General features: G+C 44.2%; 2 protein-coding genes across 4 annotated transcripts in view; both read left to right on the forward strand.

Annotated features, from left to right (window-relative positions):
- Positions 1–9,716, forward strand: part of LOC140458802 (pregnancy zone protein-like) — a 363,432-nt gene extending 353,716 nt beyond the window's left edge. For all 3 annotated transcript variants that reach the window (XM_072553442.1, XM_072553443.1, XM_072553444.1), the window contains 4 exons: positions 557–625; positions 1,204–1,309; positions 5,660–5,735; positions 9,586–9,716. In XM_072553442.1, the coding sequence (XP_072409543.1) occupies positions 557–625; positions 1,204–1,309; positions 5,660–5,735; positions 9,586–9,601 (267 nt within the window). In that variant the 3' untranslated portion in view covers positions 9,602–9,716. The remainder of the gene's footprint in view (positions 1–556; positions 626–1,203; positions 1,310–5,659; positions 5,736–9,585) is intronic.
- Positions 9,717–20,552: 10,836 nt separating this feature from the next.
- Positions 20,553–25,949, forward strand: part of LOC140459008 (leukocyte immunoglobulin-like receptor subfamily A member 3) — a 28,409-nt gene continuing 23,012 nt past the window's right edge. Inside the window, exon 1 of the mRNA XM_072553723.1 lies at positions 20,553–20,734. Within this exon, the coding sequence (XP_072409824.1) occupies positions 20,677–20,734 (58 nt within the window). The 5' untranslated portion in view covers positions 20,553–20,676. The remainder of the gene's footprint in view (positions 20,735–25,949) is intronic.

Here is a 25,949-nt window from a genome sequence, read left to right on the forward strand (position 1 = left end):
TTGGAGAAAGTGCAGAAGCGATTTACAGAATGGGAAAAGATTTAAAAGGGACTGAAGGGACAAATGTTTCACGCAGAGGGTGGTGTGTGTGTGTGTGTGTGTGTGTGTGTGTGTGTGTGGAATGAGCTGCCAGAGGAAGTGGTGGAGGCTGGTACAATTACGACATCTAAAAGGCATCTGGATGGGTTATATGAACAGGAAAGGGTATGGGCCAAGTGCTGGCAGATGGGACTAGATTAATTTAGGCTATCTGGCTGGCACAGTCGATTTGGACCAAAGGATCTGTTTCCGTGTTGTACATCTCTTTGACTCTATAAGGATTCTATTTCAAGAACTATATCCCATTCAAAGACACTGATAACATCCTTGACCAAGACTGCCACACATAATTCCTTTCTACTCACCGGGCTATAACTGAAAGTTTTATAATGTGGGCTATTATGTATCCAGTTCTGTTCTATCAATACGAGCATTGGTTAATGATTAGTAGTTAATGGTTCATTAATATTCATTGTTGTAATTAATAATGTTTTTCAATTACTGTCATTCATTTCAGAGTGTGGACAGTTTCAAAATAAAAAAAGTTGAACTGCAAGATGGGCACCTGTTTCTGTACCTTGATCCGGTGAGCACTGTGTGATGCTGAGGTTGGGGGGAGAGAGAGAGAGAGAGAGAGAGGTGGGTGGGGGAAGGAGAGCAGGAGTGGAAGAGGTGAGAGGGACAACTGGAGGAAAGGGAAACTGTGTAGGAGGGATGGAAAGGGACATATCAGTGACTGAGTGAGGCAGAGAGACAAATCACAGAAATGTATAGAGCTGGTGCAGAGAGAGAGGCAGGGGATTGAGAGAGAAAGGGAGAGAGGGGAAGGGAGAGAAGCAGGATTAGACAGCAGAGGAATAAAGGGAAGAGGATTGTAGAATGGGGTAAGAGAGAGTGGAGCAAGGAAAGAGAAGCAAAAGTAGATAAGATGAGAGAAAGCAAGAGAGGGGGAGGTGGCGGAAGGGAAGAGAAGCAACATTAGATAATAAAAGAGAGAGAATGAGAATAAGAGGGAGAGATAGGGAAGGGGAGGGTGGAAGGAGTTGTTTGAAAAACAGAGACAGTGAAACAGAGATGAAAGTCTAAGATCTGGAAGCTGACGTTTCTTCTGCAGTGACAATACTGTTTTAGTGGTGAGTGGCCTGACCTCATCTCTCTCTCCAGATGGAAGTGAACAGTCTGCTACAATTATCCATTGACACCAACCATCAGTTCAATGTAGAAAATCTGCAGCCTGCCATTGTGAAAGTTTATGATTACTACCACACTGGTAAGCTCCATTCATACAGCATTCCTCAATCTTCTGTTATGTTTCTACACCAGCCTCCATCTTCTCAGGTAGAGAGTTCCAAACTCGTACAACTCTCTGAGAGAAACAAATTTTCCTCAATTCTGTTTTGAATGAGTGACACCCTCACCTTTAAAAAGTGCCCTCTAGTTCTAAACTCACCCCCATCAGGATATATCCTTTCCACACTTAGCTCCCCTTTTCAAGACCATTCAGGCTCTTCGACACTCCAATCCTGTCAGTCCTGACACATCTAACCTCCAGTGAAAACAAACTCAGTTTCTCCAACCTTTCCTCAGGCAATAGGGAAGGGGAGTATCAAAAGACATTGGTGAGACCATGCTCGAGTACTGCATACAGATTGGTCCCTTACTTGAGGTGAGATGTAATTGCAGTTCAGAGGAGATTCATTAGATCAGTTTCAGAGTTGAGGAGTTTGTCTTGTAAAGAGTGTGAGCAGTTTAGGCTTTTATCTCTGTAGAATGATGGGAGGGGATCTAATGGAAGCATATAAAATGACAAAGTCAACATACAATGTTTATTTCCCTTTGTGGGTCAATCTAAAATAAGAAATCATCAATTTAGGAGGAGTGGCAGATTTAAAATGAAGATGAGAAAGAATTATTTCTCTCTGAGAATCTGTGGAATGCACTCCCCAAGAGTGCAGTGGATGCAGAATATTGACCAACTCGAAGGAGGAGATAGCTTTTTAATTCGTGACAGTTTGAAGGGAGTATTGTTCAGGCTGAGTTGAAATGAACCATGGTAGTATTAAATGACGAGCAGCCTTGAGGGTCTGAACAGTCTACTCCTGCCCCTAGTTACTCGGTTCTCAAAGACAACCCACATAATTCTAGCTATCAATCCAGTACATCTCCTCTGAGCCAACTCTTGGGAATCTACATCCTCTCTTTGACAAAGAATGCAAAGCTGTGCACAGTATTTGTGATTTTGAATGGAATTTCTTCCCAAATCTGCATTCCAGCCACCCCCAGCCAATGATACCCACATAGCCTGAGTCAATGAACAACCAAACAAATTGTGCATGTTTTAAATGAATGACCATGTCTGGAAGTCAAATCCTTATTGAGGGCAAGGGACATTCTGGTCAGTTAGGGTGTATCACCAGTCATTCAGGGGTTTGACCAATTTTCCGCCAAGGAGCTTGACACGGTCAGTCAGGTGCTTGGTTCTATTAGAGTCCAAGGATCTGTACTGGGCCACTGGACACCTGCATGTCAAGTGCAACCACTGTAGGGAATTACATGTAGGTCAATTGGTGCAGGGTGTTGTGGTGACTTCAGTTTCAAGGATGGGCCACCTTTCACTGAACTGAGTAAAGGAAGGGATTGCATGTGATAAACATGGATGGAACAACAGTTAATGCTGTTGGAGGAGCAGGGAAGAAGTGAGGTGCTCTAAAGGAGTAGGAAGTATATAGAGATCAGGAACAGTGTTTCTTGAAATTCTTTATTTCACTGTAGATAGTAGATTGGTTCTTTCAAATTTTCTTAACAGAAGAAAGCTAATTTCAACTATTCTGAAATATCTGACAATATCTGACAATCTGACTATTGGTCTAGTCTTGCACTAGAAACTATGGTTTCCTTCTACACTTCAGCTAGGTCTGCATTAATGTCACATGGTTGACTTTATTTATGCTTAATGCACTAGTCTTAGAGACCCAGTCTTCTCCCTGTCAAACTTATAACATTGAACCCTATGATACTCATTGCTACTTTGAGGTGCTTCACTCTGGAATCATGAATTAATCCTGTTAAATTACACAATACCAAGCCTCTAGTCAGTTTCATAATTTGCAGTTTTAAAAAACAGTCTTGAAAGTGTTCCTTGAAGTTCTCACTGAGGTTACTGCTATCAATATGATTTCTCCAGCTCATATATACATTGTTGTAAATGATTGTCTTCCCTTTACCATCAGCACTCAATATTCATTCTTACATTCTTTGTCCCACATTGTGGGAAATGTTGGGGAACTGTTGACCACTTCCATTAGTGACTTCTTTCCTCTACTATTCCTTGTCTCCACCCAAATCAATTCTCCATCCTGATCTCCTGAGCCAGGACCATCTCTATCCATCTGTCAATGCCATCCTTGATTAATAGTGCTACTTGCCACTCCCACAATTTTACGATTTTCTATTCTACTCAAGTGCTATATTCCCCTCAATATTAAGGACCCAATCATTGTCATCATGAAACCATGCCTCTACAATAGTAATAGATCATATTTATTTACTTAATTGCAGGCTATCAGTTTACTTTCTTTATGATGATTTCTATATACATTCAGTTACAGAGGTTTTAGCTTTGCTATCATAACAATATCTGATCTAGCCCTTCCTGTCAAGCTCTGACCTTTAATTTCTGTTAGAACTTTGCTCTCTTGTTTTGCTACATCTATCAAGCTTGATTCCTCATCCTACTTGGTGCCAGGGATTTGATCATCTGCTCAGGGCTGAAGAAGAACTTGGGCTAGGAAGGGGAAGATCCTATTGTAGTGGTCCAGATATTGGCAAAAGTGAGGACTGCAGATGCTGGAAACCAGAATTTACATCAGAGTGGTGCTGGAATAGAGTTATTCCTGATGAAGGGCTTTTGCCTGAAATGTCAATTTTCCTGCTCCTCAGATGCTGCCTGACCTGCTGTGCTTTTCCAGCACCACTCATTATTTACTTAATTATGTAATTTGCAAGAATATTGGTCCCATCATGATTCAGGTACAGATCATCCCAATGGTTTAAATCCCACATTCTCTGGTATTGATATCATTGGCCCATGAATGGAAACTCATTTCTCCCAAGCCAGTTGTTGAACACAAATTTCACTTCCATAGTCTTATGTATTCTTGGTCATTTGCATGTGTTCAGATAAGAATCCAGAGATCACTAACCTTGTGGTTCTGTTTAATTTGATGCCCAGCTCCTCACATTGCAGGGCTGAATCTCTTCCTTAGTCCTCTTCATGTTGTCACTACATGGACCACTACAATGGGATCTTCCCCTTCCTACTCCAAGTTCTTCTTCTACCTTGAGCAGATGATCAAATTCCTGGCACCAAGCAGACAGCCCTGATTTATATTCATCACCACGACAGCAGTCTTTTTGCCAGCCCTCACTGGAGTAACATGCCGGAAGTCAGGCCCAGCTTTACTGGAGTCATCATTTAAAGTTAAAGATTTTAAAACACACAGCATTCCACAATCTACCTAACTTTTATACTGAAGTTGACAGAAAACACAAACCAAGTTTGCATATTTACAAGAATGATGTATTTTTTTAAAAAAAGGTGATTAGATCCTGAATGCAGTCAAGCAGTTATCATCTGTTAGCCTTTAACATGACTAATTAATACACAGATCCTTTTGCATAGATAGGTATAAAGACAGACATGGAAATGTTGTCAGTTATTGGCAGAGGAAGACTGGGAATGCAATCTATTATGAGATGCTCATTATGATTCTCGTAATGGTTAAAGCTCATTTTCTCAGTCATCCCTCTCCAGATTCTTTCACTAGCTTGCACGAGGCATCCCCAATAAAAAGTCTCTGATTTGTCTGCCAAAATTCACAGCTTACAGTGACTGCTGCAGGAAAGAGAACCAGTTTACTGTCAGATTTAAAGAGAGTTCTGACTGCAGGGAGTAGAGCGGTAGATCTTGAGCTGAGGAGATCAAATCTATTCTCTGGATATTGTTCCCAGGCCCAAATTGTTTAGTGCCTGAGAACCAGTCATATAGTTGTTGGCAGGCAATAGGTACCTGCCAATCAGAATTGATCACTCGTCTGTAGACTAATCATTTTTTTGTTGTCAACAAGTGCTTCACCTTGAATGCTGCTTGGCTCCATTTTGTCTGAAGATGCTTCATTGCTTGTTGAAATGGTTGTTTAAACAATACTCACCAGAAGCATCAGGTTTGCTGACCATCCGAAACATTCTCCGGCCCCTCGGCTGCTGTCTGACCTGCTGTGTTTTTCCAGCATTTTATGACTTTGATGTCCAGCATGTGCAGTCCTCACTTTCTCTCTGTTTCTATCCTGGCGTTTATTCATGGATTTTTATTTCTTTCACTTCAATCCATGGTTTGATGTCTGTATTTTTATTTTTCCCGCGTCGAATACTGGCATTCATTCTCAGATTTTTATTTCTCCTGTTTCTAACCTGGTGTTGATTCCTGAGAACCTGGTTTTCTTCACCAGTTTCTATCCTTTTCATTTTGTTCCAAGTGTGTTTGTCCACTGGGGATGCCAGTCTGTTTATCCTTGTCTATCCCTCCACGCACCAATCCTTCTCTTCCTTTTGTTTCTGTCAGATGACTCAGTTGTCGCTGAATATGAAGCACCAAAACGACTGGAAATCGAGGTGAATCAACTGACTACAAACTCACGGTCAGTATCAAGCAGTTCAGATTCTGGAAAATCCACTCTTGTTCCCTCTCTCACTTTATCTCTCTCTGTCTATCCCAAATCCTTTCTCAATGACTGCCTCAGTCTGTTTCTCTCCCACTCCCCTAACTTTCCCCTCCTTCACTTTTTCCCTGTCATTTTCTCCCTCTCCTTGTCTTTCTGCCATTCTGCTCTCATCCCTTCCCTTGGTTCTTCTTTTGCACCCTCTTTCACATGATTTCTCTCTCTCCCTCTGTTTCTTGCCACCTGTCTCACTGTCTTTGACAGTATTGCAACATACTCTGATTTAACTGACTGGAAAAGTGAATGTCCCACTGGGATATTCCCCTTTGTCTGAAACCTTCTGAAATGTTCTATTTAATTAGTGCCTTTGATGGTTGCAATGAAATTAAATGATATACTTACTCAGATATACTAACTCATCTAACTCCTGAGTAGACTTATCTTACCCACCACCAATGACACTGCCCCATCCTGGGACCCTCTAAAATCACAGTCCTGACATCGGACCAGGACCCTTGAAAGCATACACTGAAACACACAGACACACACACACACTCAAGACACACAGGCACACACAAATACTGACACAGACACAAACACACACACACACACACACACACACCACATAGCCCATCTGGTACACTACCGACTTGATACCCTCCTCCTATGCACTTGGCACCCTTCCGTGCATTTGTCACCATATCCCAAGGCCCCCTACCCCAAACTCCCCTTCCAGAATCATTGTCTGTGATGTGCTATCCATTTTCAACATGGCTGTCCACGTTTCTTGATGTTTAAATTTCTGAATTTGACAGCTGATTATTATGAAAAGGGGGAAAAGTTTGCCTTCCCTGACTGTTCTATTTTACAAGGGGACTGCCATAGTGTTAAAGGCTTAGATGGAGAGGGATTTCTTAAGTGCGTACAAGACAATCTTCTGATTCAGTATGTGGATGTAACTACTACAGAAGGTGCAAAACTTGACCTACTCTTGGGAAATAAGGCAGGGCAGGTGACTGAGGTGTCAGTGGGGGAGCACTTTGGGGCCAGCGACCATAATTCTATTCGTTTTAAAATCGTGATGGAAAAGGATAGACCAGACCTAAAAGTTGAAGTTCTAAATTGGAGAAAGGCCAATTTTAATGGTATTAGGCAAGAACTTTTGAAAGCTGATTGGAGGCAGATATTCGCAGGTAAAGGGATGGCTGGAAAATGGGAAGCCTTCAGAAATGAGAAGAATCCAGAGAAAGTATATTCCTGTCAGGGTGAAAGGGAAGGTTGTTAGGTATAGGGAATGCTGGATGACTAAAGAAATTGAAGGTTTGGTTAAGAAAAAGAAGGAAGCATATGTCAGGTACAGACAGGATAGATCGAGTGAATCCTTAGAGTATAAAGAAAGTTGGAGTATACTTAAGAGGGAAATCAGGAGGGCAAAACGGGGACATGAGATAGCTTTGGCAAATAGAATTAAGGAGAATCCAAAGGGTTTTTACAAATATATTAAGGACAAAAGGGTAACTAGGGAGAGAATAGGGCCCCTCAAAGATCAGCAAGGTGGCCTTTGTGTGGAGCCACAGAAAATGGGGGAGATACTAAATGAATATTTTGCATCAGTATTTACTGTGGAAAAGCATATGGAAAATATAGACTGTAGAGAAATAGATGGTGACATCTTGCAAAATGTCCAGATTACAGAGGAGGAAGTGCTGGATGTTTGAAACAGTTAAAGGTGGATAAATCCCCAGGACCTGATCAGGTGTACCCGAGAACTCTGTGGGAAGCTAGAGAAGTGATTGCTGGGCCTCTTGCTGAGATATTTGTATCATCGATAGTCACAGGTGAGGTGCCGGAAGACTGGAGGTTGGCAAACGTGGTGCCACTGTTTAAGAGGGGTGGTTAAAGACAAGCCAGGGAACTATAAACCGGTGAGCCTGACCTCGGTGGGCAAGTTGTTGGAGGGAATCCTGAGGGACAGGATGTACATGTATTTGGAAAGGCAAGGACTGATTCGGGATAGTCAACATGGCTTTGTGCATGGGAAATCATGTCTCACAAACTTGATTGAGTTTTTTGAAGAAATAACAAAGAAGATTGAGGGCAGAGCAGTAGATGTGATCTATATGGACTTCAGTAAGGTGTTTAACAAGGTTCCCCATGGGAGACTGATTAGCAAGGTTAGATCTCATGGAATACAGGGAGAACTAGCCATTTGGATACAGAACTGACTCAAAGATAGAAGACAGAGGGTGGTGGAGGGTTGTTCTTCAGACTGGAGGCCTGTGACCAGCGGATCGGTGCTGGGTCCTCTACTTTTTGTCATTTGCAAAAATGATTTGGATGCGATGATAAGAGGTACAGTTAGTACGTTTGCAGATGACACCAAAATTGGAGGTGTAGTGGACATTAAAGAGGGTTACCTCAGATTACAACAGGATCTGAACCAGATGGGCCATTGGGCTGAGAAGTGGCAGACAGAGTTTAATTCAGATAAATGCGCGATGTTGCATTTTGGGAAAGCAAATCTTAGCAGGACTTATACACTTAGTGGTAAGGTCCAAGGGAGTGTTGCTGAACAAAGAGACCTTGGAGTGCAGGTTCATAGCTCCTTGAAAGTGGAGTCACAGGTAGATAGGACAGTGAAGAAGGTGTTTAGTCAGAGTACTGAGTACAGGAGTTGGGAGGTCATGTTGCGGCTGTACAGGACATTGGTTAGGCCACTGTTTGAATATTGCATGCAATTCTGGTCTCCTTCCTATTGGAAAGATGTTGTGAAACTTGAAAGCGTTCAGAAAAGATTGACAAGGATATTGCCAGCGGTTGAAGGATTTGAGCTATAAGGGAGAGGCTGAACAGGCTGGGGCTGTTTTCCCTGGATCGTCAGAGGCTGAGGGGTGACCTTACAGAGGTTTACAAAATTATGAGGGGGATGGATAGGATAAATAGACAAAGACTTTTCCCTGGTGTCGGGGAGTCCAGAACTAGAGGGCATAGGTTTAGGGTGAGAGGGGAAAGATATAAAAGAGACCTAAGGGGCAACTTTTTCACGCAGAAGGTGGTATGTGAATGGAATGAGCTGCCAGAGGATGTGGTGGAGGCTGGTACAATTGCAACATTTAAGAGGCATTTGGATGGGTATATGAATAGGAAGGGTTTGGAGGGATATGGGCCGGGTACTGGCAGGTGGGGCTAGATTGGGTTGGGATATCTGGTCGGCAAGGACGGGTTGGACCGAAGGGTCTGTTTCCATGCTGTACATATCTATGACTCTAACTATCAAAAGTGATGTTTGGCTCTGCATTTATGAAGGACACCTTATCAGAAACTTGCCTTAGAAACAGGGATTTCGCTTGTTGTTGTTGTTTATGGGCGACACGGTGGCTCAGTGGTTAGCTGTCTCACAGGTGCCAGGGACTCGGGTTCGATTCCAGCCTCGGACAACTGTCTGTGTGGAGTTTACACGTTCTATCAGTGTCTACGTGGATTTCTTATGGATGATCTGTTTTCCTCCCACAATCAGGTTAGGTTAGGTGAATTGGCTAAGTTGCCCATAGTGTTCAGGGGTTTGTGGGTTATGTGTATTAGTCAGGGGTAAGTGTAGAGTAATACGCTAGAGGAAAGGGTGGGTTACTCTTCAGAGGGTCGGTGTGGACTTGTTGGGCCGAAGGGCATGTTTAAAATAGACAGTCCCAATCTGAGTGTGATTATCACTTCCCATAACATCTGACCCAATGTCTCCTACATATGCTCCATCCACAGTCAGCACATTGTTGTGTGTAACTAACCTGCAGAGATCAGATCTCTGTTTTATTCTCTGGTGCTTTTTCCACAGGCACACATCGCAGTGAGACTCTGTTGGTCACTATGGATACGGAGGACAACATGAAAAATCTGGCAACTTGTTCCACCATGATTTCATTGGGTGGTATCCAGTTTGACAGTAAAAATCTTGTTCAAAGAGGATCGTGTTTGCTGTCTCGGTTTCTCTCAGTCTGACTGCCTGTGCTACACACATGCTCATGCATTCTGAGCCAGATTTTCACACACATTGTCCTGTGTACCTACTCACATATTCACTATTCTACATATTCCTATTCTAAGTCTTACAATTTAAACTCAATTTCCAACATTAATTTGTCATTTGAGACTTTCACCAATAAGGCAACAGGAGATGATGCAGTGACTCAGGAATGTCATCCTATTTCTACGGTTCCTCTTATCCACAAGAGTTATATCTACTGCCTCCATGAAACCACAAATGTTTTATTTCAGTTACTTTCTGTGGTTGTGAATGTGACAGATGCACCACTCTCTGGGTGAAGTAATTTCTCTATATCTCAATCCTAAAGGGTTTGTTCCCCAATCCTAAACTATGATCCCTGATACAGTATGCCCCCATCACTGGAAACATCCTTCCTGCATTAAACTGCTGGAATTTTACAGGCTTCTATATGATGACATTCCAGAAAAACTTCATTGCATTCTCTCGACAGGAGGAACATCCTTCCCCAGATAAGGAGACCAAACTGCACTCCATACTCTCCAAATGGCTTTGCCAATGCTCTGTATAATCGCAGCAAGGCATCCTTGTATTCAAATCATCTCACTCTAGAGTTTTCAAACTAGCTGGGTTTCATGACTTAATCTCCAACCCATTAGGTACTGCTCCAGAGACTAAAGAATCTTGGAAGATGATCAATACTGCAACCATTACTTCTCAAGCCACTTCCTTCGGTGCTCTGTGATAATTCCCAGATTATCAGGCCCTGGGGATTTATCAGCCTTCAATTCCACCAATTTCTCCAAACCAGTTCTCTAATGATAGAAACTTTCCAGTTAAATTGTATTGCAAGTCGAATGGTTGGATCATATTGATCAACCTAATGGCAGGGGCTGACATCAAGGCAGACTATGATGCCTCACTCTATTCTTTCTATTGCCAGCTTTCCTCCCTTCACTAATCACCGTATTTACTTCACAGTTGCTGCAGATTATTTTTTATTAGCGAGATGAGAGCAGCTTCCTTCCCTAAAAGACATTAGTGATTCAAATGTGATTTTCCCAAGAGTTGACAATGGATACATTCTTAATTTGAAATCTTTCTTGTAATCAAATTCCACCATCTGCAGTGGCAGGATTTGAACCCAGATCACCAGGAAATTTCCTGGGTCTCTGGATTAACAGCCCATCAATAATACCACTAGACAATTTCCTCCCACAACCTCCAAGAATAAAATTCTCCCAATACCGTCCTCACTTCCCTGGCCAGTGATTGTGGCATGTTTTTGATGATCTGGGGAGAGTTTCCTCCCTTATTAATTCAATGTTCCACATATTCAAGTTGTGGTAGTCTTATTGTGCCAATTGTTTTCTGGGGCCTGCAAAGTACATATTACAATGCTTATGAATGTACTAGGCCTGTTGTGGGATCCCTGTTGGACTCTGCTCCATCTGTCTTGTTTTCTTCCAATGTGGAAGTGAATTTGTCCATTCATCATTGTGGCAGGAGTCACAAAGATCCCCAGCACAGAAAAGGCTCCCTCAGTAAGTCAAATCTTCACAATCGAAAACAAATTACGAATCCGTGAAACCATTGTCAGTTGTTGGGAAAACCAGTCTGGGAAAACCAGTCATCTTTATCTGGTCTGGGCTAAATGTGACCTTTGAGCCACAGCAATGTTGTTGGATGATGGAGGATGGGGAAAAAAAACTTGTAGCTGGAAGAGCTGCTCCTTTAAGATATGTTCAGTTTGGAGCTGATTTCCTCAACTTCCAGGAGCAGTAATTACAATTTTATAAGCTGCTACAATGGTTTGGAACTTTGGGAAACAAAGGTCAAAACAATGGACATTAAAAAGGAAGGAAGGGAGGCATAAGATACTGAGTTTTGGGATTGAAGATAAGTTAGTGGTTTGGATCAGAAATTGGCTCGCTGAAAGAATGTTCATCCTGGAGCTCAGTTACCAGTGGTATGCTGCAAAGATCTATTTTGGAACCACTGCTGTTTGTAATTTTTATAAATGATCTGGATGTGGGCATAGAAGGCTGGATTAGTAAATTTGCAGATGACACTGAGGTAGGCAGATAGTGCCGAAGGATGTTGTGGATTACAGAGGGACATAGATAAGATGCAGTGACAAATGGAGTTTAATGTGCAGAAGTGTGAGGTAGTTCACTTTGGAAGAAGTAACAGGAATGCAGTGTTCTGGGCTAATGGTAAAATTCGTGGTAGTGCAGATGAACAAAGAGATCTCGTATCCAGGTGCATATATCCCTCAAAGTTGCCACCCAGGTTGATAGGGTTGTTAAGAAGGCGTGTGGTGTGTTGGTGTTTATTAATAGGGGGATTGAGTTTTGGAGCCACGAGGTCATGCTTCAGCTGTACAAGACATTGGTGCGGCCGCACTTGGAGTATTGTGTACAGTTCTGGTCACCGCATTATAGGAAGGATGTGGAAGCTTTGGAAAGGGTTCAGAGGAGATTTACTAGAATGTTGGCTGGTATGGAGGGAAGGTCTTACGAGGAAAGGCTGAGGGAACTGAGGCTGTTTTCGATTGCAGAGAAGAAGGTTAAGAGGTGACATAATCGAAACGTATTAGATAATCAGAGGGTTAGATAGGGTGGGCAGGGAGAGCCTTTGTCCTCCGATAGTGAAGGCTGACTCGGGAGCCATAGCTTTAAACTGATAGATCTAGGACAGATATCAGGGATAGTATCTTTACTCAGAGAGTAGGGATGCGGAATGGCTTGGCCTTTCGTAGTAGACTTGTCAATGTTAAGGGCGTTTAAATGGGCATTGGACATAAATATGGATAATAATGGAACGGTATAGGTTAGGTGGGCATCAGAGTAATTTCACAGTTCAGCACAACATTAAGGGCTGAAGGGCCATGTTCTATGTTCTGTGTTCTCTGTCTCCTGATTGTGGTAAGCCCAGAGCCTGGGTCTCCTGGTTGTGGTAGGCCTGGTCCTAGATACTTCTGGCTGTGGTATGCTGGGAACACAGGTCTCCTGGTTATGGTAGGCCCAGAGCCTGGGTCTCCTGATTGTGGTCGGCTCAGAGCCCATGTCTTCTGGTGCCCAAGTTGTGGACGTCCTGGCGCTAGAACCGGGTTCTCCTGGTTGTTGATCAAGCAGTGACGGGTGGGAGCAGGGGACCCCTTGTTGTGGGGTGAGTGTGGGTCCAGCAGGAACCTGGTGTCCATGGTCCATCGGCAGGGTGGCCCCAGCAAGAATGAGATGGGACCTGGAGAGTTGCAGCTCCTATGTTGGTGGTCCAGTACAGGTAGTGCAGGTATCGATGCTCAGCCAGCTCGGGGCTCATGGTAGAAGCTGTGGAATAAAGATGGACTTTCTATCAGTGTTATCTTTATATCCGCAAAGTATTCAAAGGATGCTATTTGTAGCAATTGAAGCCTTTCACCGTATTTGGCTGTGTTGTTCATTGTAAAGTATAGGTGACAATAAATCATCATTCTTCATTCAGTCTTTGGCTCCTCAGCACAGCTTACATTCCTTCCTTGTTTCACAAGAATCATACAACATGGAAATAAGCCTTTTGGTCCAACTCGCTCATGCTGACCAGGTTTCCTAAACTGAACTAGTCCCATTTGTCTGCATTTGGCCCATATCCCTCGAAACCTTTCCAATCCATGCAGCTGTCTAAAAGACTTTTAAATATTGAAATTGTTACCAGCTTCACCACTTCCTCTGGCACTTCATTCCATGCACATGCCACCCTCTGCATGAAACATTGCCCTCCAGTTCACTTTTAAATCTTGCCTCTTTCATCTTAAACTGATACTCTGGTTTCAGGCCCCCCTACCCGCGGGAACAGGTCTTTGCTATTCACTTTATCCATGCCCCTCGTGATTTTATAATCCACTATAAGGTCACCCCTCAGCCTCCTACACTTCAGGGAAAAAAGGTCCCAGTTTGTTTGGAATGCAGTAGCCATGAATGGTATTATTGCTAGACTATTAATCTGGCAACCCAGCTAATATTCTGAGGACCCAGGTTTGAATCCCAGCACAACAGATGATGGATTTTGAAATCTGGGATTAAGGATCTAATGATGACCATGAAACCATTGTCAATTGTCAGAAAACCCCATCTGGATCACTAATGTCCTTCAGGGAAAGAAATCTGCCATCCTGACCTGGTCTGACCTACATGTGACTCCAGACCCACAGCAATGTGGTTGACTCTCAGTTGCCATCTGAAGTGGCCTAGCAAGGTATTCAGTTTTACCAATCACTACAAAGTCCCAAAGAAATGAATCACCTGCCATCGATCTCGGCACAGGAAAAAACACCAGTGGAAACAGCAGAAACAGCCCTGCAAAACCCTTCCCCACTAACATCTGGGGGTTAGTGCCAAAGGTGGGAGGGCTGCCTCGCAGACTAGTCAAGAAACAGCCTGACATCGTCATATTCACAGAATCATATCTTACAGATAATGTCCCAGACCCCACCATCACCAACCGTGGACAGGACAGACCCAGCAGAGGTGGTGGCACAGTGGGATACAGTTGAGATGGAGTTGCCCTGGAAACCTTAACATTGACTCTGAAGCCCATGACCTTTCATGGCTTCGGGTTAATGAGCAAGGAAACCCACTGCTGATTACCACATAGTGTCCTCCCTTGGCTGATGAATCGGTACTCCTCCACATTGAACAATACTTAGAGGAAGCACTGAGGAAGACCAGGGCACAAAATGTACTTTGAGTGTTGGATTACAATGTCCACCACCATTGCTGCACCTCAGCAGCAGAACTAATCATCAAAATGGTTGTGTCCTAAAGGACATAGCTGCTCGACTATGTCTGTGGCAGGTGGTGAGAGAACCAACAAGAGGGAAAAAGCATAAGTGGTCTCACTATTACCAATCTGTCAGCAACAGATGTATCTGTCCATGACAGTATCGGTAAGAGTGACCACCGCACAGTCCTTGTGGGGCCACTGTCTTGCCTTCACAGTGAGAATAATCTCCATGTTGTGAGGCACTATCACTGTGCTGAATGGGACAGACGTCTAACAGATCTAGCAACTCCAGACTGGGCATCCATGAGGCACTGTGGGCCATCAACAGCAGCAGGCCTGTACTCCAGCACAATCTGTAACCTCATGGCCTGACATATCGCCTACTCAACCATTACCATCAAGCCAGGGGATCAATCCTGGTTCAATGGAGAGTGCAGGAGGGAATGCCAGGTGCAACACCAGGCAAACCTCATGATGAAGTGTCACCCTGGTGAAGCCATCAGACAGGATGCCTTGATGCCAAGCCACAAGTGGTAGACAGACCTAAGGAATCCCACAACCAATGGATCATATCAAAGCTCTGCAGTTCTGCCACATCTAGTTGTGAATAGTGGTGGATGCTTAAACAATTCACTGGAGGAGGGGCTCCACAAATATCCCCATCCTCAATGATGGAAGAGCCCAGCAAATGTGCCGACCTTTTATCCTACTCTAAGATCCAACTGACCTGCACACCCTACATTTAGCTATCATTCCATGTGCCTATCCAAGAGTCGCTTAAATGTCTGACTCTACTACCACTGTTGGCAGTGCATTCCACACACTCACCACTCTGACATCTCCTCTAAACCTTCCTCCAATCACCTTAAAATTATACAGCCTTATGATAGCCATTTCTGGGAAAAAGTATCTCTGACTATAGATTCTATCTATGCCTCCCATCATCTTGTACACCTCTATCATGTCACTCTCATCCTTCTTCACTCCAATGAGAAAAGCCCCAGCTCCCTCACCTTTTCTTCCTCCAGTCCAGGCAGCATCCTGATAAATCTCCTCTGCACCCTCTGTAAAGCTTCTGCATCCTTCCTATGATGAGTCAACCAGAACTGAGCACAATATTCCAAGTGTGGTCTAACCAGCGCTCTATAGAGCTGCATGTCAGGCAGCATCCAAGGAGCAGGAGAATCAACATTTCAGGCCTTTCATCAGGCCCCTGCCTAAGACATTGATTCTCCTGATCCTCAGATGCTGTCTGACCTGCTGTGCTTTTCCAGCACCACTCTAATCTCGATTCTGATCTCTGGCATCTGTAGTCCTCACTTTCACCTTTATAGAACTGCAGCTTAACATTGTGTCTCTTAAACTCAATCCCCCTGCGAAAGAAAACCATATGCTTTCTTAACAACTTTATCCACTTGAGGGGTCTATGGCATCAAGGAGCCCTGGCAAAACTGGAATCAATGGGCATCAGGGGGCAAACACTCCAATGGTTGGAGTCATACTTGACACAAAGAAAATGATCGTGGTTGTTGGAGGTCAGACATCTCAGCTCTAGGACATCTCTCTAGGTGTTCCTTAGGGTAGTATCCTAGGTCCAAACATAAATCATAGAACATAGAAAAGTACAGCACAGAACAAGCCCTTCAGCCCACGATGTTGTGCCGAGGATTAATCCTAACCTAAAACAATATAACCTATCCTACGCACCCCTTAATTCACTGCTATCCTTGTGCATGTCCAGCCATCGTTTAAATGTCCCTAATGACTCTGCTTCCACCACCTCCGCTGGCAATGCATTCCATACATTCACAACTCTCTGCGTAAAGAACCTTCCTCTGACGATCCCTCTATACCTTTCTCCTAATATCTGAAAACTATGACCCCTCATACCAGTCAATCCTGCCCTGGGGAAGAGTCTCTGACTATTGACTCTATCCATGCCTCTCATTTCCTAGTACGCCTCGACCAGGTCACCTCGCTTCCTTCTTTCCAGAGAGAAAAGTCTGAGCTTAGTTAGACAAGCCCCTCTAGTCCAGGCAGTATCCTGGTAAACCTTCTTTGCACCCTCTCCAAAGCGTCCGTATCTTTTCTATAGTAGGGCAGCCAGAACTGGACACAATATTCCAAGTGTGGTCTCACCAGGGACTTGTAGAGCTGCAGCAAAACCTCGCAGCTCTTAAACTCAATCCCATGTTAATGAAAGCCAAAACACCATATGTTTTCTTAACAACCTTATCTACTTGGGTGGCAACTTTGAGGGATCTATGTACCTGCACACCAAGATCCCTCTGTTCCTCCACACTGCCAAGAATCCTGTCTTTAATCTTGTATTCAGCTTTCAACTTCGACTCCAGGTCGAACTCCATCTGCCATTTCTCAGCCCAGCGCTGCATCCTGTCTATGTCACACTGCAGCCTACAAGAGCCCTCGATACGCTCAATGGCACCTCCAACTTTGTGTCGTCGGAAAATTTACTAACCCACCCCTTAACCTCCTCATCCAAGTAATTTATAAAAACTACAAAGAGCAGAGGCCCAAGAACAGAGCCCTGTGGGACCCCACTCAACACTGACCTCCAGGCAGAATACTATCCATCTGCAACCACTCTCTGCCTTCTGTCAGCCAGCCAATTCTGAGTCCAGATAGTCAAATCTCAGAAAGTATCCCATACTTCCTGATTTTATGAATGAGCCTACTATGGGGAACCTGATCAAATGCCTTACTGAAGTCCTTATACACCACATCCACTGTCGACCTTCATCAACCTGTCTCGTCACCTCCTCAAAGAATCAAAGAACTCAATAAGATTTGTGAGGCACGACCTGCCCCTCACAAAGCCACACTGACTGCCTTTAATCACACTATGCTTTGCCAAATTGTCATAAATCCTATCCCTCAGAATTCTTACCAAAAACTTGCTGACCACAGAGGTAAGACTGACTGCTCTGTAATTGCCAGGGATTTCCCTATTATCCTTCTTGAAAAGAAGAACAACATTTGCCTCCTTCCAATCCTCTGGAATGACTCCCATGGAGAGTAAGGAAGCAAAGATCTTTGCCATCTTTAGCTGCTTCATTAATGATTTTTCTTTCATCATAAGGTCAGAAGTGGGGATGTTTGCTTCGATGATTGCACCATTTGTGACTCCTCCAACACTGAAGCAGTCTGTGTTAAAACGCAACAAGATCTGGACAATTTCCAGGCTTGGGCTGACAAGTGGCAAATAATGTTCATGCCACACAAATGGCAGACAATGACCATCACCAATAAGAGACAATCTAACCAACACCCCTTGACATTCAATGATGTTATCATCACTGAGTACCTGGAATAGTGTGGCAAGTAACTCACTTCGTGACTCCTGAAAGCCTGTCCACCATCTACAAGGCCCAAGTCAGGAGTGTGATGGAATATTCATCACTTGCCTGGATGAGTACAGCCCCAACAACACTCCAGAAGCTTGACACCATCCAGGACAAAGCAGCCTACTTGATTGGCACTGCATCCACAAGCATGAACTCTCTCCACCACTGACACTCAGTAGCAGCAGCATGTACTATCTACAAGGTGCATTGCAGAAATTCACCAAAGATCCTCAGACACCACCTTCCAAACCCACGACCACTTCCATCGAGAAGGACAAGGGCAGCAGATACATGGGAACACTTTCACCTTAAGTTCGCCTCCAAGCCACTCACCGTCCTGATTTGGAAACATATTGCCGTTTCTTCACTGTGGCTGGGTCAGAATCCTGAAATTCCCTCCCTAATGGCATTGTGGGTCAACCCCCAACAGGTAGTCTGCGGCAGTTCAAGAAGGCAGCTCACCACCACCTTTTCAAGGGCAACTGGGAATTGGCAATAAATGCTGGCTCAACCAATGACCCCCACATACCACTAGAAAATGAAGACATAAAAATGTAACCTCTCCTTATAACTCAAACCCTCCTGGCAACATCCTTTTTAATCTTTGTGGCACCCTTTCCAGTTTAACCAATTCCTTCCTGTAGAAGGGTGAGCAGGACACAGCACTGCAAATGTGGCCTCACCAATGTCTTGTTCCCTCTCCTGTCATACTCTTACTATTTTGTTTGACACCAGTTCCCAGTAATAACTGTATTGCAGTAGAGCTTTGCATGTCCTCTGCACAATTGTAAAATGACACGAGGTTATAAGGCAATGAATGTTTCAATTAGGTTGGCTCAATTCTGCATAGAATTGTGACAACGTGTAGAATTGATATAAGCTCATAGACAAGCAACCACGACACATAGTGGAAAGAAAAATCATTCAGTGACTATCAATGGGAATACCATCACCTTGCTCAGTGTCTCATCGATGGCTCAGTGAAAAATAAAGGCTCGGAGTAGGAGGAGGCCATTCAGCCCCTTGACGCCTGCTGCCCCATTACATTTGACTGTGGCTGATCAGCCTCACCTTCACCTTCCTGCCTCGCTCCCTTTAACCCATCACTGATTCAAAACCTGTCTGTCTCTTCCTTCAGTTTATTCAGTGCTCAGGCACCCTCCTCACACTCTGGGGGGAGTGAATTTCCACAGAGTCACACCCTCCCTCTTTCAGAGAAGTCATTCCTTCTCATCTCTGTTTTCAATCTGCCCCAGACCCTTATCCTGAAATGACTTCACATTCTAGGTTGTCGCAAACGAGGAAACAGCTTCTCTCCATCTACCCTGTCGACCCCACCCCCCCCACCCTTTCATGTTTTATATCCCTCAATTAGTTATCCTCTCATTCTTCTAAACTCCAGAGGGGATTGGCCTGAACTGCTCAGTCTCTCCACATGACAGACCCCTCATCTCCAGAATCAGAACCCTGAAACTGGCTCCAATTAGCAGTGTTAACCATTGAGCCACCGTTCCAATTATGTAAATGAGGCCTGTTTTCTCTCCAATTCAGAAGTCCAATGGGAGATCTGATTGAAATCCTCAAGATATTGACCGGAAAAAACAGGATAAAGATAAACTATTTCCACTGGTTGAGGATTCTAGAACTAGGGGCGTAGTCTTAGATTGTTCAGGAGAGATTTTCCAAAACACGTGGGCATGCATACAGTCTTGCACACCAACAGTGCGTATACACCCAGACACAGTCTCATGCACACAGACACAAAGACACATGCACACATACTGACATGTACACATCCAGACACAGTCACACACACACACGTACACACCACTGCACAGACGGGCACGCAGAAACACATGCGCACAGTCACACTCTCACACACTCAGATACACAGTCACAGTCACAGACACACACACACACAGAAGAGTGGCAGAGTGTACTATAAATGCTCTGCACCTTAACAATTAATACAAACTCTCTCTGTGCCAGCTTTGGATGTTGTGAGGTTTTGCTGTCTGCTCGAGTGAGTGAAGGGTCTTTGCTGGAGCAGCCCCATTGCCTAATCTGCTCCGAGCTTCATAGCTTCAGGATGTGGACACATAGCAAACATACCTCTGCTTACACTGGATTCAAATCCTGCAGGTTTCCTTTTCAAGCTATACTGGGAGAGTAATTATCCCATTATCGGTTTGAGTCCTCCCAGGGATTGGAGTCAGAGCTGCTCTCTGAGCCTCACAGGCAGTAGAATAAAATACAACTCAGCAATCCCAGAACGTGGTTGTGGGGAGACAGAGAGAAACAAAAGGAAGTAAAGGGCTCTCAAAACCCATCCCCCTACATCCAGCACTGGTGGTCAGGAGGCCAACTCGAGAAAAGAGCAAAATAATCTCAATGGAGGAGTGATAGATTTACAAGTTTAATGCAACAAGTAGGGCCTGTTTCAATGCTGTATGACTCTTTATAACTCAATGTCTCTCCATGACCCTCTGCGATTCTCTATGGCTCTATGAAATGGGCCTCACTTACTTCGTTTCTGCCTTGTCCCATTCCTTGAGGCTTTACAAGCAATCTTTGATCTCTGCTGACGTCAATTGTGGTGTCTTCTTCCTCCTTTTTTGAGCGGCAGACTGACTTCCTGTGGTCTTAGTGTAAAAGCTAAATCAGCGTCTCTTCCCCAGTGTCTGATTTTGCAGCTTCATACTTCCTGTCTAATTAACGGAACTCTTCAACTCCATTCTTCACTTAGGCCTCAAATTGTAGGGTTACATTTAACCAGCCATAACTCTGTTCCTCAATGTTGTGTCGCACTTTTGTAGATAAAATGTTCCGGATGATTTTTCTGCTATTAATGGGTAAGTATTTGTCCTCTAAAACATTGTTTCCTTTTGTTTTGAGAACTGTCATGTTCATCTACTAAGTTGTGAATTGAATCTAGAGATTCTTTTTAATTTTGTTTTTCCTTTCTTTTCATTCATGTTTTCTGCTTGAGGCCGTATGTTATTTAAAGTATTCAGACATTAAGGTTCCCAGCTCATATATCTCAGCAGTAATGTCTTGGAGAATCAATATTATGGGGATGTCAAAGCAGCTGATCTTGTGGCCACTGAGGCATAGAGCTACAGAGGTCTACACTATAGGACCTTTGGTCCATCGTATCTGTGGTTGGTCAAAAACAACTGCCTCACTATTCTCAAATTCTCATTCTGTGGCACCTGGCCCATAGCTGTAGCATCACAAGTGCACATCTAAATCCTTCTTCAATGTGATGAGGGTTTCTGCCTCTCCCACCCTTACAGGCAGTCAGTTCCAGATTCCCACCACCCTCTCGGTGAAAATAGACAATAGACAATAGGTGCAGGAGTAGGCCATTCTGCCCTTCGAGCCAGCGCCACCATTCATTATGATCATGGCTGATCATCCTCAATCAGTATCCTGTTCCTGCCTTATCCCCATAACCCTTGATTCCACTGTCCTTAAGAGCTCTATCCAACGCTTTCTTGAAAGTATGGTTTTTCTCACATCCCCCTGTAAACCTCCTGCACCTTACCTTCAATCTGTGCCCCCTGGGTCACTGATCCCTCCATCGAGAGGGAAAGGTTTCTTCCTGTCTCCCCTATCTATGCACCCTCCTCATTTTATGTATCTCAATTATGTCCTCCCTCTCACAATCTCCCGGACAACCCCAGCCTGTCCAATCTCTCTCTATCCCTGAAACTTTCCAGCTCCCAAGGCAACATCCTGGTGAATATCCCTCTGAACCCTCTCCCAGTGCTATCCCTTCCCTCCTCGAATGTTAAAAGCATTGCAGAGGTCGTATCTGCCTTTGAGGAGAAAGTGAGGACTGCAGATGCTGGAGATCAGAGCTGAAAATGTGTTGCTGGAAAAGTGCAGCAGGAAAGGGCTCATGCCCGAAACGTCGATTCTCCTGTTCCTTGGATGCTGCCTGACCTGCTGCGCTTTTCCAGCAACACATTTTCTACTCTGCCTTTGCGCCAGGAGGTCTGGGTTCAAGACCCACCTGTTCCAAACCAATATGTTTTGAGAAAAAGCACACATTGTAACAACAAGAAATTAGTCTGTGAATGCCCACTTTCAGTCTCTTGAGGATCACCATCTTCACTGGTCTTTGGTTATTCAGCTCCCCCCACTCACAATGTGTTATTAAATCCATTGTTTCATTCCTCCTCTTGACTGTAGTTACGAGGTGAATTAATTGGGGGTCAGGCAATTGAAAATGAATTGGCAACCACAAAATTTGCATAATGTCTGAAAAAACATCAACACTTCGTAGGATTTGTAGGCTTCTGTTGAAAGTCAGCACATAGCCACTTAATATTTTCTTTCCTCTCTGTCAATCCAGTAAATGTTGACCATCAGACCATGACGTACAGGAGCTGGATTAGGCCATTCAACCTCTCAAATCCTCTCCATTTTTCAATTCTGGCTGATGTGTTTCTCAGCCTGATTTTCCTGCCTTCACCATGTAATCCTTGATCCCCTTACTAATCACAAACCTATCTATCTCTGTCCTAAAGACACTCAATGACTTGGCCTCCACAGTCCTCTGTGGCAATGTGTCCCACAGATTCACCACCCTCTGGCTCAAAGACGTTTCTCATCTCAGTCCTTGAGGGTCATCCATTCACTCTGATGATGTGCTCTGGGCCCTAGTCTCTCCTACTTGTGGAAACATCTTCTCCATGTCCACTTTATCCAGATCTCTCAGTATTCTCTAAGTTTACCCCTCATCTGGGTGGCACGGTGGCACAGTGGTTAGCACTGCTGCCTCACAGCGCCTGAGACCCAGGTTCAATTCCCGCCTCAGGCGACTGACTGTGTGGACTTTGCATGTTCTCCCCATGTCTGCGTGGGTTTCCTCCAGGTGCTCCGGTTTCTTCCCACAGTCCAAAGATGTGCAGGTTAGGTGAATTGGCCATGCTAAATTGCCCGTAGTGTTAGGTAAGGGGTAGATGTAGGGGTATGGGTGGGTTACGCTTCGGCGGGGCGGTGTGGACTTGTTGGGCCGAAGGGCCTGTTTCCACACTGTAAGTAATCTATCTAAATCTATCTAATCTATCAATCTATCTAAATCTAAGATGGGTCACCACACATGCTAGGACCCGCTTTTATTGCCCATCCCTACTCACCCTCTTACAGGCAGTTAAGAGTCAACCAGATCACTACAGTTAAGGTATACGTTATAGAGACATACAGCACAGACACAGACCCTTTGATCCAACTCAGCCATACCAAACAGGTTTCCTAAACTGAACGAGTCTCATTTGCCTACAATTGGCCCAAATTCCTCTAAACCTTTCCTATTCATGGATCTGTCCAAATGTCCTTTAAATATTGTAATTGTACCTGCCTCCACCAGCTCTTCTGGCATCCTATCATCTAGGGAAAAATGTCCCAGCCCATCCAGCCTCCCCTGATAAACATCCATCCTAGACCAGGGTAAAATTGTATGGAGTATTCTAAAGAGACTCTTACCAATATCTCGTAAAGCCTCAGCATGACATCCCAACACCTGTACTCAGTGTTGTGACTGATGGAGGCAAACACATCAAATGCCTTCTTCACCATCCTGTCTACCTGCAACACCACTTTCAAGGAACCGTGCACCTGCACCTCTCGGTCTCTCTGATCATCAGTGTTCCCTGGGGCCCTACAATAAGCTGCATAACTCCTGCCCTGACTTGCTTTGACATAATGCAATACCTCGCATTTATCTAAATTAAACATCATCTATCACACACTGGCCCAATGGCTTATCTGATCAAGATCCCATTGCACTCTTAGAAAACCTTCTTCACTGTCCATGACACCATACCTCCGATATTCTTATCTAAACCATTTATATAAATAGTGAACAACAATAGAGGATGTTTTGCATGGTTTTTTTTGTTCAGCAACATATAACTTCCAGTGACTTCAATCCTACTTTGTTCAGTTGCTCCATTAGCTCCCATCCATCTACTTCTCTGTGCTATAAGAGATGGGAACAGTGTCTCTTATGGCACAACATCTTGAGTCCGCCGCACCACTCAGCAGGACTGTGGTTGATTCCACATTCCTCACATCCACTTTCCCTTGATTCCCTTGAATCTTATCTATTTTGGCCTTCAATATGCAAAAGAACTCTGCCCCCCCCCACACACACACATGTCTATGGCAAGAAGTTCCAATAACTTCCAACTCTCTGAGGGAAGAAATTCCTCCTCATCTCAGTCTGAAATTAGCACTCCTTTGTTCTGAGACTTTTTAAAAAATTCATTGACAGGATGTAGGCATCATTGGCCAGGACAGCATTTATTACCCATTGCCCAGAGGGGAGTTAAGTGTCAGTTACAGTTGTGAGTCTGGAGTCACTCATAGGCCAGACCAGGTAAGGATGGCAATTTCCATCCCTGAAGGGTATTAATGATGGTTTTTATCTGACAATTGATTCATGGTCATTAATAGAAAATTCCAGATATTGACTGAATTCAAATTCAACAATCTGCCGTAGCAGGATGTGAACCCAGGTTCTCTGAACATTACCAGGGTCTCTGGATTAATAGTCTGGCAATAATACTAGTAGGCCGACAACTCCCCTTGTGTGCCCTCTAGTCCTGGACTCACCCATGAGGGGAAAGCATCACATCAGCATTGAACATGTCAAGCCCCTATATGTTTCAATGAGATCTCATTCTTTCGAAGCCCAGTGAGTAGAGTCCCAACCTCGAGCCATACAGCACAGAAACAGAATCTTCGTTCCAACCCGTCTGACCAGAACATAACCCCAAGCTAAACCAGTCCCACCTGCCTGGTCCTGACACAAATCCCTTCAAACCTTTCCTATTTATGTATCCATCCAAATGTCTTTTAAACATTGTAATTATACCCGCATCCACCATTGTCAGGCAGTTCATTCCACATGCGAAACATCCTCTATCCGCTCATTATTTTATAAACTTCTATTAGGTCACCTCTCAACTCCTACACTCTGATGAAATAGATCCCGGCCTATCCAACCTTTCTTTATAACTCAAACCTTCCATACCCAGCAACATCCTGATAAAGACACTGCTTGATTAGGGACAGCCAGCACGGATTTGTGAAGGGTAGGTCTTGCCTTACAAGTCTTATTGAATTCTTCGAGGAAGTGACCAAGCATGTGGATGAGGGTAGAGCAGTGGATGTAGTGTACATGGATTTTAGTAAGGCATTTGATAAGGTTCCCCATGGTAGGCTTATGCGGAAAGTCAGGAGGCATGGGATAGAGGGAAATTTGGCCAATTGGATAGAAAACTGGCTAACCGGTCGAAGGCAGAGAGTGGTGGTAGATGGTAAATATTCAGCCTGGAGCCCAGTTACAAGTGGAGTTCCGCAGGGATCAGTTCTGGGCCCTCTGCTGTTTGTCATTTTTATTAATGACTTGGAAGAGGGAGTCGAAGGGTGGGTCAGTACATTTGCAGATGATACGAAGATAGGTGGAGTTGTGGACAGTGAGGAGGGCTGTTGTCGGCTGCAGAGGGACTTAGATATGATGCAGAGCTGGGCTGAGGAGTGGCAGATGGAGTTCAACCCTGCCAAGTGTGAGGTTGTCCATTTTGGAAGAACAAATAAGAATGCGGAATACAGGGTTAATGGTAGGGTTCTTAGTCAGGTGGAGGAACAGAGGGATCTTGGGGTCTATGTACATAGATCTTTGAAGGTTGCCACTCAGGTGGATAGAGTTTGTAAGAAGGCCTATGGAGTATTATCATTCATTAGCAGAGGGATTGAATTCAAGAGTCGTGAAGTGATGTTGCAGCTGTACAGGACTTTGGTTAGGCCACAGTTGGAGTACTGTATGCAGTTCTGGTCGCCTCACTTTAGGAAAGATGTGGAAGCTTTGGAGAGGGTGCAGAGGAGATTTACCAGGATGTTGCCTGGAATGGAGAGTAGGTCGTACGAGGATAGGTTGAAAGTTCTCGGCCTTTTCTCGTTGGAACGGCGAAGGATGAGGGGTGACTTGATCGAGGTTTATAAGATGATCAGAGGAATAGATAGAGTAGACAGTCAGAAACATTTTCCCCGGGT

The sequence above is a fragment of the Chiloscyllium punctatum genome, chromosome 34 (genome assembly GCF_047496795.1).
Source record: "Chiloscyllium punctatum isolate Juve2018m chromosome 34, sChiPun1.3, whole genome shotgun sequence".
Taxonomy (NCBI): domain Eukaryota; kingdom Metazoa; phylum Chordata; class Chondrichthyes; order Orectolobiformes; family Hemiscylliidae; genus Chiloscyllium; species Chiloscyllium punctatum.